Here is a 14530-nt window from a genome sequence, read left to right on the forward strand (position 1 = left end):
TTGGGGCGTTGCAAAACAGACGTTTCTCATTCTTAATAAAACAGCTGTATTTTTAAGGAAAAAAAACAATAAACAGTAGTGGAAATGGTATTTTGATATAGGCCTACCGGTAATGCAACTTCGCATCTACTCATTACATTTTCTTTAAATAGTGCAAACAGCAACGTTACATATTATTTTGAATAGATACAAACCTACATACTAATACAAACCTTGTATTATGAAAGTTTAAATCATTAGTGCAAAATCAATTTAGATTTCAGATGAAATCTTCTGAACACAACAAAAACAAATGGCATGCTACATTTGTATAGATACAATGGGTGCGTTCGTAAATCCACACTGACGCCCGACACTGAAATGAGAGTGTATGAGAAGGTAGGGTACATTAACAACAGTGCTCCCAATTTACGATCGGTCCAGTTTGGTACTTTCACCAAAACAACAACGGAACCATCCCGATAAATAATGTCAACCGCCTTGAAGTCTTGGTCCAAAATTCTAAATGTTATTCTTTCCCTTTGTTATTGTCATCTGTGGTTATTTGCATAAAAACAGACAGTTTGATTAGGAAATTATTGTATCTTTATTTAAATATGTGCAAAAAAAATCAGTTACTTGACAAAGTAACTAGTATAATATTACTCAAGAAGGCGAAGGTGATCGGATGCAACCTGCCATCCCTTCAGGACCTGCATGCATCCAGAACGCTGAAGCGGTCTCTTAAGATCATGGCCGACCCCTCCCAGCCTGGCAATGAGCTGTTCAAAACACTCCCCAGGAAGTGAGTTTTGTTTATAGATTACCTCACGGAAAAATGCAATTTCCTCCGCAACCGTGCAACAGATTTCAAAATGGAGACCACCATTGAACTGAGCGTACATTCTAGATCCATAGCGTTTAGTCTCTCAGGGGCGTTTCAGAATTTGTTAAAAAAATGTCTACAATGAACTGTCAATGAGCACCACTTGAACTCATGAAGAGCGACATGGCAAGCACCACCACATCAGCTGCAGGGAACAAGTAAGCCCACATAAACCTCTTAAAAGATCATCAGACATGTTTCCTTTAGCTTTCCTGTTTAGCTACATACAGTAGCCTATTCCCTGTCTCTCAGTCTCTTCTAAAATGACAATGAAAGTTTTGCTGTGCTTACCAAATTGCTTTATTCTGCATGTTGTGATAAAAACAGTTGCACTATCTATTGGCAGTGGTTACAGTTGGAACACGTTTTGTGGTGCATCCAGGTTGACCCTTTTCTCACATTGTAGGCTACATGATAGAGCATTCTGTTTTATCATGTACTGTGTATAATCTCTCTCTCTCTTTTTAATCATTGTCTGTGAGCTTCTGTAAAGCCTGCTGGTTCTCATTATAAACATTTTTTGTAACAGTAATTAACCTTGATCCATAAACTCAAACTATGCCATGTTGGGTCCTTGAATTTGAAGGAATTTGGACTGGAACGTCCTTGAATTTGATGTTTAAGAAAGGGCGGGATTGTATGTTTTCAATTAAGCTTCCTCCTCTTCTCTTTTTCACTGGGCTTTCTTTCTAATCTTGTGATTTAGCCAGAAAAATAAAACGTTCTTTGGTTCAGTCCACTGAGTTTTAACAATGAGATTATTTCTGCCTCCAGACCATCGACTACAGTAGCTGCCTCCTAGAAATATTTGTACAACTAAACTCCAACAGGTCCACCCAGGTGGGGTCCACCTGCTATGCCGACCACCCGCAGTGCCGACAGCCCGCAATGCCAACGTTAGGTTTAGGCGTGGGGGGTGGGAGAGGTTAAGTTTAGGGTTAGGGTCTGTGGGAGGTTAGGTTTAGGCGTGGGGGGTGGGAGAGGTTAGGTTTAGGGTTAGGGTCTGCGGGAGGTTAGGTTTAGGCATGGGGGGAGAGGTTAGGTTTAGGCGTGGGGGCTGGGAGAGGTTAGCTCCAGCCAGTCCCCCGACACGCTGCACACCGCCTCGCTCAGCTGGTTCTGCTTGTGGGCTATCGGCATTGTGGACTGTCGGCAGTGGCACTGCGTTCTGTGGCACATAGACACGGCGTAGTCTACTTGCCAGAGATGAGTTGAGAGTTGGCTGGGAAATCAAACAAACTTCAGTCCAAGAAATGATGCGCTCAACTCAGTAGCCTAATAAATAATTTGGGTGCTGGCCCAACAAAACATGAAAAGTCCAATGGAACTGCCAGCACTCACAGGTTAAGTTTCAAAGGGATTTGAATCCGCACAGCAGCAGTACAACACAGATGCCTTTTCAGCCTGTGGCTTTGATCAGTTTTAAATGAGAGAATGGGTGTGAGCCCATGTAAGAAGGCAAAACCAGGGAATGCATCCAGCTGGCACAGATCAATTAGGCAATCAGAATACATACAATTACAAAAAATTAAATATCATAATATGGAGATGGCACATATGAGAACCAGTAACCCTGAAAAGGCCAGAAGAAGCAATAATATGATATTTTTTAAGCGGGTATGGTACTGGGATCTCAAATGGCCCATATCTCTACATAAGGACACTGTACAACACAGAGGTGGACCTCCCCTAGACAATAAATCCCCATAGGAAGGATAATTAGATAGAACCCCTAATAGAAAAAAAAACATATAAAATCACTATACAAAAAACTGTAATAAAGTTAAAAGGCACTCATCAAGTAACCCATGTCCTACAAAAGACCCATATACAGTGTAAGATCACAAGGCATAGTTATCCAGACCCAAGGGGAATGCACAAAAATAGAGTAGCCTATGAGTGATGGACAACCACCTTTCACAAGACGCTAATAAACCACGTAGCCTATATAAACCAAAATGAATCATAATAGTCGGAAGTGACCAATCTGAGGAACTAGAGAGGAGGATTTGAGAGACAAGCCAGAATACGATAGCAAGACCATAGAGAAAGTTAATTCATAAAAAAAACAAGACAAAAGTAATTTTTCATTTAAGCCTCTAGGATGTTCGGTTTGTAAGTAATGGATCCAGAACGCTTCTCTTTGGAGAAGTTTCTTTTCTCTATCTTCACCCCTCATCAGAGGACCCACGGACTCACATACTGTAGCCTATATTATAGGCTATGTACTGCTGCTGTGCGGATTAAAATCCTTTTGAAACTTAACCTCTGAGTGCTGCCAGTTCCATTGGACTTTTCAGATCAAACAAACTTACCAGCCTACAGCCAGAATTGACTAGCGTCTGGCTGGGGGCTGTTGGTGATTTGCCAGTCTGAAAACAACACCCATCATCTCATTTGCCTCTCTGGGTTCACCAGGTACAGTTAGGTGACACCACCTACTGCCACGGAAGCAATATTTAAAGCTGTAGTTCCTTGAGTTCCTCCACACTTGTGTGTGTGTGTGTGTGTGTGTGTGTGTGTGTGTGTGTGTGTGTGTGTGTGTGTGTGTGTGTGTGTGTGTGTGTGTGTGTGTGTGTGTGTGTGTGTGTGTGTGTGTGTGTGAGAGAGAGAGAGAGAGAGAGAGATAGAGAGGTTTGTTGTAGAGCACTTGTTGCTGTAACTTGGTATCTAGCTGCTGCAGCGTGAACTATGGGTATAATGAGCCCACAGCACAGACCCAGCCAATATCACCAGCAGAAGCCACTGCATACAGTGGCAATAAAAGTGAGTCGGATTCAAAATAAACAAATGCAAAGGTCACTAGAACATGGATCAGATTAATGTTATTCCCCCTTAGAGAGCTTTTCGGTACAGTGCACATGATGATTTCTGTTGACACAAGATAAACTCATGAAAAGGTCAACATAGAACATGGATCAGATGAATGTTATTCACCCTGAGAGAGCTTTTCGGTATAGTCTTGCTGGCCAGCCTCCCCTCCCTTCCGTGAGAGGAGTCTGGCGGCGCAGGTCTCCATAGTGGGATTGCGATGGGCGGCGCTTGGCGGCAGTGTCCTTGGAAAATAGTTTCCAACAATCCAATTTGCCATTTTCAGCGTGTAACAATGAGCTAGCATGTAGGTTTCTGCCGTTAGCTTGCTAGCTAGTTAGCGTTGTTGTATTCACTGAGGCGGCAGGGCACTATTTACAGTGACACACAGGGAGAAGGGAGCGGAAGCCGCTCTGATTGACATGGTCGGAGCCAATGACAGAGCTTGTAATAAGCCGGGAGCGGACATCCGGCAGCGACTGAAACAGTCGCTCCGATGGGGAGCAGCTGTAGAGCAGGGGAGGGCTTATCCCAGTTGCCTGTTTCCGTGCAGCCAGACGACTCTCACGGAAGGGAGGGGAGGCTGGCCAGCGAGACTAGCTTTTCGGTAACCCTTTCTATGAAGGTCATGTCCATAATGTATTATGAGCACATTCATTATAATGCATTTATAAGGCTTAATAAAACAAATGTTTATGTCTATAATTATAATTATAACAAGGTTTATAAAGTATTATAAGTGGTGGACATAATGTATTATAAGTTCAGCATTCATAATGCTTTATACCTCCGTGCCAAACTGACAAGTGTTTGAAAGAATAATCTTTTTTGTTTTACACTTTACTTGCAGCCAGCAAGTACTGCTCATAAGTCCTCATAACTGTGTTATAGTATGTATTATACAATTGCTAATAACCTTATAGACCAAATCACAATGTGTGTTTACAGTAACGTCCCGGTAGGCAACGCCTGGGTCACATAGATACAATTTTAAGAAAATGTTACGTTTAAAACGCATGTTTGATGTTTTCATATCTCATTAGTTAACAACACTTTCACTAATGTTAGTTTGGAGACCTAATTTACCTGTTGGGCCACAGAATTAAAAAAAATACAGCTTGAGTTCACACAAAACTAGCAGTTAGTCTGACCAGCGGTGAGATGTCACTGTTGGGGAGATTTGGTTTATCAACACTATACATAAAATAAGCACAGCCAAACATCAGATAGGTTGGATCACCGTGTTTAACTAGGGTATATTATCTTTAACGTTACAATTACGGCTGAAAATGACAACAGAAATAAACAATAAACAAGTGTGTGATATCTCCACAATTTAAATCAATCGGCAGATGTCTACTCGGAAGTACCTGTTGTCAACGCAACGTCGCGGTGATTCGCTCTATAGTGCTATCACTTTACTTAAAACTCACAAAGTGGTGCTATAGCGTATTATTGATGTTTATTATAATATATTACATTACATGTAGGTTGCCATGCATGATTATAAAAAATTTAAAAGAGTTGTATAAAGGCTTATAAATGCATTATAATGTAGGCCTATTTTGAACATGCTCATAATGCATTATAGACATGACCTTAATAGAAAGCGTTACCACCTTTTCTTTCATAGATTAATTGAAATGCACAAGTGTCCTCATCACTGGTGAAATCTTAATTTTGTGCAAAATTAACATTGATTAGAATGTATCAACTCTATACAAATCAACAGCTCCTTAGAGATTCAGATTCAGATTTTTATTTCGCCCCCCACACACACAAACAGTCGACATGTGGATCAACATCAAAAACACAATTGTGTGGAGTGCCAGGTCTCCCAAGAAGCTACTTAAAGCTTATAGCGGGAGCCTGTGCAGGAAGACTTAGAGTAAAACTTAAATACAAGTTACTGCGTACAGTATAACACAACAACAATAACACACGACAGTCAGCAGACAACAAAACAAACAAAACAAATGAGAGAGAAATGCTGCAGTTCTCAACAACTATCTTCATGTCCTCTGGCTCGCCGCCAATGTCTCATAACAACTGTCAGCGCTAAACCTCTGAGAACATTAGTCCATTGGCAAAAGGCCAAAATTGCACTTGTCAAGGTTTCTAATCAACAATTTTGAAAAGGTGCATCTATGATATTTTGGCATGATAACCATTGCTTAATGATAGCTTAGTCACAGTAATTAGCTCATGAAGTTCACCACCTACAATAAATTGGATTATAGATGCTGATGCATGTCCTATTTAGGCTTATTTTCAGATCCTTAAGTCATGTTTTATATTAATATGTTTGATATCGTTTTCAAGGCTAGCCTCTTAGCCTTCATTCAAACCCAGTTGTGAGTCTGTCTGACAAATAAAGAGGTCACATGAGACCCTAAAAAATATTAGAAGATCAAACTAATTGTTTATTTTTTCTTTTTTTGGCAAAAGGTAAGACTGTGTTTTATATACATTTAGAAACCACCTTCCTATCCGTAGCTACTGCCCCTTTCCCCTAGTCCCTCCCTGCCCCCCCCCCCCCCCCCCCACCCATATCCCCCAACACCCAAGCAACTCCCCCTACCCACCTCTCGAAACCCGACTACTCTCTTCCTATCCCTAGCTATGGCCCCTATTCCCTAGCCTCACTAAACGTCCACTTAGGCTACGTTACTTAGCACAATGCACATTTGTTTCTTCTAATCTATACTGTATTTACATTGCATTGTATGGGTCCCCAAATGAGCTATTGTGCCCTCCCACATGCAAGCCATGTCACTTTGGCCTTTTTTGTAATATTAATACTCTCTCGTAACGGACAAGCCCGTCTTTTATTGTCACACGAACACCACAATACATGCATGCGGCCACAACACACTCATGCTGATGGTGGCCGGTGAAAAGTGTCCTCTGCATTTAACCCATCCAGGCATGTCCTTTCCTCCGAGGCGCAGGCCAGGCAGGCCCGGTTCTACGGGGGTGCAAAAGCATGCATTGCACCCTTATTTTAATTGTCTGCATGCTCAGTTGAAAAGTAAAAAAAAAAAAAAAAAAAAAAAAAATTTTTTTTTTTTTTTAAATAAATGCTACAGCTGCACACTTACTGTTTAAACTTGAATTATCGTTGTTGTTTTTCTTTGTTCTTTGATGTGATTTTATGGCTTTTTGGCACCTATATGTAACCTTTTAAGGTTGAGATAATTGTATTATCATTATATGGTCCAAATATTTCAGTAAAGCACTTGAAACACTTGAAATATTCTTGCTTGGGTGGTATCATTCTACTTGAAATGATGGTCAAATGCATTATTTTTAGTAAAATAACATGTCAAATTTTTCGGGCGGCCGGCCTTCGGCCGGCCACCCGAGTGGGCCCGGCCTTCGGCCGGGCATCTGCACCCCTTCCTATCTTGGATGCACCCTTAGTCATCTGGTTCTGGAACCGGCCCTGAGGCCAGGAGCAGTGGTCGCTTTCTCGTACAGCGCCCGGGGACCAACTTCGGATGTTGTCGTCACTGGTCAGATGACGATGACGATCTGATCTTCTGCATGTTTTTAGGGGGGTACGGGGAGAACATGCAAACTCCACACAGAGAGAAAGGCCCTTACGACGAGATAACCCACCTGGGCAGTAGGCACTGAAGATATGGGGGGGAACTAATAGTGAAGTGATGATCTTGGGTATCTATTCTATTTCAAATAGCCTGTTTTCGCTTTCACCAATGTGTAACAACGTGCCCGGTGCACACAGTGCTGTGTGGTGTGTGTGTGTGTGTATGTGTATGTGTGAGCGAGAGAGAGAGCTCAGACCTGGCTATATTTTGTATAGTGGGAGTGCACAGTGCATTGTGTGTGAAAGCCTTCTGCAGCATGTTTTGAAATTGGAGTTGCGTTGGTGTCTGCATGTTGGTTGTTGGCCGCGGTTTGTAATTGCCCTCCCATTCGATTTGTTCTGTAGCCCTGTGCTTTCTTATTGTGGAAATAAGCCTTTCTTAAGCACTCTCATTTGTTAAACATTTCTTGGTGCATGCTTTTAAAAAGTGATGGGGTCAAAACTGCTCATTTTAAAAAGAGGTGGGCACATGTCCACTGCAGGGTCCAGCCCGCTCTCACTCCGACAGCGTAGTATATCACCGCTCTGTGCATTGGAGGTCACGCGCCCCGGTACCTTGTTTTGTATTGTGGAATGCACCGGCGGACCGTTACAAAGCACTCTACACCTGTTGGGGTCAGGCAAAGGTCAAGTTACGCCGTGGGGCTGGTGCTGCCCTTCCAAGGGGGACCCTATCCCTCTCCCTGGATATGGGTTAGGGTCTCCCGGGGAAGGCTTGGGGGAGACCCTTCCCCTGGATGAGGTGAGTGCCGCAAATTTCTACGGCAGAAATGATGCCTCATTGCCCGTTCGCTCGAGTTGAAAGTTTTCAATTTTGCCGAATAATGAAGGGAGGGGGGGGGGGGGGGGTTGCACCTTGTTGTTGTCACAACTGTCGTTTGTGGCATTAACGGCATGTATGTCACAGATGTCATGCCAGTGGTTTGATTTGTTTTCAATTTTATGCCTCCGGAGATCCCACGCTCATGGTCTCAATTGTGCAACACATCAAATATTTAGTGCAGTGGCGTAGCCAGACTTGGCACATTGGGTGTGCCACAGAAAGAGAGGGTCTGCGGCCGCTGGCAAAAAAAAATTGTGCCTTTTCAAGCCAGATTTAGAGGGAAAATGGCGACATCTAGTGGACAAAAAAAATCACTACATAGTGCCTTTAAGATAGGACGTGGAGGATGCGTCTCCTTCACATCAGTGCTGAAATGGCGGCAAGGCTGGCAAAATACAGCATCAACTTTAATGCTGTACTCTATAGCCAACTGTATCTGTTGTACCATTTAGCTGCACCTACGTTTTCCAAAGAGTGTTCTAGTCGGGAAAAACGCAAGTTTGGTTGGCATGCAGGTTCGTCTACTGCAGAGAGATCTGTAGCGTCAGTGTCCTCTGGCTCTGCACAAACCTCCGGTGTGTTGTTGGCTGCGTTCGGTGTGTTGTTGGCTGCGTTCCCCGCTGTTAACGTCATTGTTTCGGCTGCATCATCTTCTTCATCATCGTCTGTCTCTTCTCCACTGTACACCACTGTTACGGCCACCTTTGAAAAGGCTCGCTTGGAGACCAATAACACATAAAAGAAGGAGTCAAAGAACAAGTTTGCCAAAAAAGCGAGTCTTTTTATTTTCCAACTCAAAAATTAGCTCTCAAGAAAAACCAAAACAACAAAGGGGTCAGGTGGGACAGCCAAACAGAACAAAAGAGCGGGCACACACTGGCCGACACACGGCCGGCGGACCAGGCACCACCCTAAACTACAAAACATAACAAACTCAACTGTAGAAACAAAGCCGCGAAAACTAAACCACCATACCCACCTTTCCCAAAGTAAAGAAAGGATAAATCAAAGAAAGTAAATCAAAGTACCAAAACAAACCAGGTACATGCTGCTGCCACCAGCATGTAGAGGTGTTGAGCTGAGAGAGGGAGAGAGAATGACTGAAGCTGCCACTATTTATGAATGAGCTCTATGATTAACAGATGAGGATCAGCTGAGTCCAGGCATAAGCAATGCCACTGGAATGGAGATGAGGATCAGCTGAGCCAGGCATGAGCAGCAGAGTGGGATCAGCTTAGCAACCAGGCCTTAGCAACCAGGGCAGGACAACTAAGTGGAGCAGAGAGAACAATGTTAGGATTGAGAAACATACAATAAGGGGGAGCGCATCACAACCACCAATACAGGTGCGGGAACGGGTGCACTACAATCCGCACTTGTTGAGGGGGAGGGTGACGACGAGTCATCTTCTTCCTCGTCGTCAATGCGACGTTTCTTGCCTTTGCCGAAAAAGCTTAAAAGCGAGCTGTGTTTCATGTCTTCTTGATTTGGCGCTGCTGCTGCTGCTGTGCGTGTATTTGTTTACTTTATGTGGACGACAGCTTAACTAGTTTCCCATGATGCTCCGGGGCACATAGGTCAGCGGACAGTTGGACACTTAAGCATGACAGCTGATGTGTTTTGCAGACAAACAAAAAACTTTTTTTTACCCCATTTTTTGGGGGTGTGCCAGCTGCCTGTCTGGGTGGCATTTGCACACCCAGGCGCACCCATGGCTACGCGCCTGATTTAGTGTGATAGAGCAAACAGGCGTGGTATTTCCTATCATGCCGCTTTAAATCACTCTTCTGTGCCAAAATCACACGGTGCCCCATCTATGTGCCGACAGGCCGCAGTGCCGACAGCCCGCAAGCAGAACCAGCTGAGCGAGGCGGCGTGCAGCGTGTCGGTGGACCGGCTGGAGCTAACCTCTCCCACCCCCCACACCTAAACCTCAGGGCCGCGGGAAGTAGGGGTGCTGCAGTTTTTTTTTTTTTTTTTTTTTTTTTTTACAAATGTAATTACTAAAAATATTTTGCAGTGCACTATGTTCCTTTCTTGTTTAAGAATGTTTCGGGAAATTATTGCATTATTGATATACTGAAAATGTCGCCTATTTAAATAGAATTATCAACAATAACAATCAAGGAAGTTACATGCTTGTAGGCTAGAGAAGAAGAAGAAGCGCGCATGCACGGACATGTTGTGTTGAACCAACCAACACCTACTTGTTCAATGAATAACTTCATTGTTGATTGTTATTGTTCATTGTTCATTGTTGACAGTTAGTGTGCGGTAACAGTAATCAAAACAGTTGCACCATAATATGGTGCAACTGTTTTGATTACTGTTTTGGTTTGGTTTGGTTTGATTACTGATTTTGATTACCGCACACTAACTGTCTGAGTTGCTGAAGTCATCGTTGTTGGTCATCGTTCCTGAGAAAATGCATTGTGCAAGGAGGACGGTGTGTAATAGTATTATTATTTCATTAGAAGTTAACACAATTACAGAATATTACTCATTATTATTTAATTCACAAGAAGTTAACACAATTACAGAATATTATTCCTTCTTATTTCTTTCACAAGAAGTTAACACAATTACAGAATGTAGTCCTAAGACTGTTTTGATCAAAGTGTCACTGTTATCTCTCTACAATACAAAAAGTCATGGAAATGTGGGAACCCTGTGGGAGTTGTAGGCCTATTAGTACGGTCTGTGTTAAGCAGATATTTAGTGTTTTTATGCAAATAACCACTATAGATGACAATAACAAAGGAAAATAATAACATTTCAAATTTTGGATTGTTTACACTGACTGCAAGGCAGTTGAAATTATTTTTCGGGATGGTTCCGGGGTGGCAATGTCATTCTGCTGCTGCTGTTGTTTTCTTTGGTGAAAGTAAAGCAAAAGTAGTGTAATAAGTAACGAGTTACTCTACACAGACAGTAATATTGTAAAGTAACTTATTACTTTCAAATGAAAGTAACTAGTAATGTGTAGTATATTACATTTTGAAAGTAACTTGCCCACCACTGGTAGAGGATGGGTCAAATGCAGAGGATGAGGATCAATAATTATTGATCCATGGGGATCAATAAAAGATAACTTATGGCTGAGAGTGAGAGAGAGCATTCATCGTAGATCGAGTGGAGAGAGCGAGAAAGTGTGTAAGAGAGAGAGAAATGAGAGAAATACCTCCTTTACTTCACACTTCAAACTTGTATTCAGTACAATTATGAAAGATGTGAGAGGCCTGCTTCCCACCACCAATATTCTATCCTATCCTATTCTGTCAGCAGGCATGGGAAACGTACACACATTCTTTACTTAAGTAGAAGTACAGTTGTGTAAAAAAAAGACTGAAAGTACTGATTCAACTTGTTTACCTGTTGCTTGTTAGCCTGTTGTTGTAGCAGGCAGCGGCGTTGTTAAACATTGTGCTAAATATAGAATTTGAGATTTTCCTTTTGTCTTTTTTTGTGCTGCAGATTTCTACTTCTACGTCAAATAAATTATAATACACCTGTAGACTGCCGTCAAAAGTGCCACAACTGGCAATTGTCAGACCATACATTTTACATTCATCTTATTTTGAAAAAAACAAAAAACAGTGACAGGAAGTCTTGTCCTGAGACCAGCTACTACCATTTATATACTGAGAAGAACGTTCTTAATGTTATTATTGTCATACAGAAACATAGTTTGTATTGTATAGCTTCGTTTAAATGCTTAGTCTATTGTTTTTAATGGGCAAAATAATAATTTCTCGGTGGCTTCTGTGTGCGCTCTACATGTGCAGAATCATTCTTTTACTTTGAAAATCATCCGCCGGAAGTCTTATATTCATTAACGAGACGTAGCTAGTTGACGCTCGTTCAGTGGTTGCTGTAAACATCTCGGCATCTTTCAGCAGCATGTTGAAACGCTGTTTCCCTGATCTCTGGCCCCCTGTTTTCAGTGCACTCCTGCACCAGACAGACGGAAACCGCTGTTTACATGTCTCGGTGGCTGTCATGCGCGAGAGAAGCCACGTGATGGGCCAGAACACCAGTGGCCTGGAACAGCAGGCGGAAGCAGTCCAGGTGGTGGCGGGCGGCACTGACGTAGAGAGGAGACCTCTTAAGGGTGTGAACCTGATGAGTTCCTGCAGTATGTCCAGACTTCCATCCAGGGCAGCACGGTAGAACAGGGTACAGTATCTGGGGGACACCTCGGCATTCCGAAATGTCGGCACCCCGAAATACCGGCATTCCCACAAAATTGTCGGAATGGAGATCTGTCTCGCCATTGCGAAAGAACCCTAACCCTAACCCTAACCCTAACCCGGGGGACCGGCTGGAGCTAACCTCTCCCAGCCCCCACGTCTAAACCTACCCTCCCCCAGACCCTAACCCTAAACCTAACCTCTCCCACCCCCCACGCCTAAGCCTAACCCAGAGTCCTGCACCGGGTCGGGGTTCCGCGGGGCCCCGCCGGGTACCCGCAAAAAAATGCGGGGGGCGGGTGTTATTTTGTCTTCATTTTATTTGCGGGTTCGGATCTGGGTAGAATAAACAACATGCGGCCCGGGTCGCGGGTGTTGTATAATATATGTATTTTTATATAACGAATATATGTATTTTTATTTACTTTTTATATAACGATAATAATTCAGTCAGTGTGTAACTTCATGTTTTGTCTGAGTCTGACCTGACGTCTTTGACCTCAATCATTTCCGCTGGTCCTTTCCTTCCGGGTCAGCTCTCCCTCGCTCCGGTCAGGTATAAACAGAAATGACCTAGACCTATGCTAGCTAGCTTGTTGCATTGCATGACAGCTAGCGCCAGCAAGGCTAGCATGTTTCCTTTAGCTGCTGGCTGGCCTGCTGGCACTGGCACCAGTGACAAAACACCGTCAATGTGCTTAATTGTAAATAACGTTATGCAATGCCTGCCGAGTCCGACTGCACTGACCACCGTTGTTGGCTCTCGTCAGTGACTCGGCCAGAAAAGACCGCTATTCGCTTCCTGTGTGAATTGTGAAACGATCGCAGTTACTTTGGTTGTGTTCACTTAAAAAAAAATGATATATGCGGAAGCGGAGTGGGGCGCGGGTCTCATGTCTGCGGGGCGGGGTGGGTTGCGGTACTGATTGATCATATGAGCGGGTTCGCGGAGCGGGGTCGGTACTGCACGTCGCGGGGCCGGGCGGTACCGGGTCTTGAAAATCAGACCCGCGCAGGACTCTGGCCTAACCTCCCCCAGAACCTAACCCTAAACCTAACCTCTCCCACCCCTGTAAGCTAAATAACTCAATATACTATGTCGGAATGGCGGACCTAATATCTTTCGCAATGGCGAAACGTTTTTTGGAGATAAAAAGTGCCGCCTCTCCGAAAGCATAGAAGTCAATGATCGGAATGCCGACACTTCGGAATGGCGAGATGACCCCCAGTATCTGCATATGGGCCGCTTCTTCTGTTGGGGTCGGCCCCGGCTTCCAGGAGGGTCCAGACACAGTCCAGGTGACTGATGAGCATGTTCCAGTAGAGAGGTGTGTAGGTTAGTCCATCAGCTCTACATGGGCTCCCTGGGTGATCAGGTAGGTCACACAGGAAGCACGATGCCACGTGGCTGTGAACACCAGCGGGGTCAATGGTAGAGGCTCACCGACCACCACTCATTCATCCATCTTCTGAAGCGGTCTTCCTGCAGCAGGGTCCTCAGTTTGTCCAGATCTCCTGTGTTGGCGGCATAGTGGAGCGGCCTGTCGTCATGGCCTGCTGGAGCATACATTCCATCAGGTCTGTCACCTTACCTCACCAACTATGTGTGTATTCACCTTATTCCGGGACCTATGTTTCCCATGATTCTCAGCGGTTGCCGGTTGTCGACTTCCTGTTTAAAAGATTTGCACTAGGAAGGAGGTGCGCGCCGCTGTCAAAGAGTGGGAACGTTTGGCTTATTTGATCCGAAATGGCTAAAAATAGTAACGTTGTGTGGTTGCATAGCGGCGATATTTTACAAAAACGAGGTGAATGTCAATTCACTGGTTAACGTATGGGCTCATTTTAGCCGAAATGGCTAAAAATATTATGTGGTTGCATAGCGGCCGCTTTTGTTTTGAAGGCTAAACGTCCAAACCGGAACTCTTATTGTTTGGTCATTGAACGGAGCTTTAGCGGTCTCTCTCTTTCAAGATTCAAGATAATGTCACTCCGTTGTACAATTATGCACGTGCAAAATTATTGTGCTGGGAGGCTCCATTACAAGACATAGGTAGGTACAAAGTCACAATTATATTATGATTATTTTCAGTCTCTTTCGCAGAAACAGGCAACCGGCAGCTGGAAACAGGGAGGGAGGGAAGCGCCCACTGTCTCACTGAATAGGCTGTGTCTCAAACGGAGGGCATTATGAAGAGACTGAAGTGTGTGTTGGACATTATGACATTATA

At 43.8% G+C, this 14530-nt stretch overlaps 1 protein-coding gene across 1 annotated transcript in view; it reads left to right on the plus strand.

Annotated features, from left to right (window-relative positions):
* The window catches only part of LOC310792388 (uncharacterized protein), a gene marked incomplete at both ends in the record, with an annotated part of 28887 nt that extends 16608 nt beyond the window's left edge, over nt 1–12279 (plus strand). Inside the window, one exon of the mRNA XM_083654104.1 lies at nt 12070–12279. Coding sequence (XP_083510230.1) covers nt 12070–12279 — 210 coding nt within the window. The remainder of the gene's footprint in view (nt 1–12069) is intronic.
* Between the last annotated feature and the right edge of the window lie 2251 nt (nt 12280–14530).

Source organism: Poromitra crassiceps (genome assembly GCF_964638095.1).
Source record: "Poromitra crassiceps genome assembly, chromosome: 17".
Lineage (NCBI taxonomy): Eukaryota > Metazoa > Chordata > Actinopteri > Beryciformes > Melamphaidae > Poromitra > Poromitra crassiceps.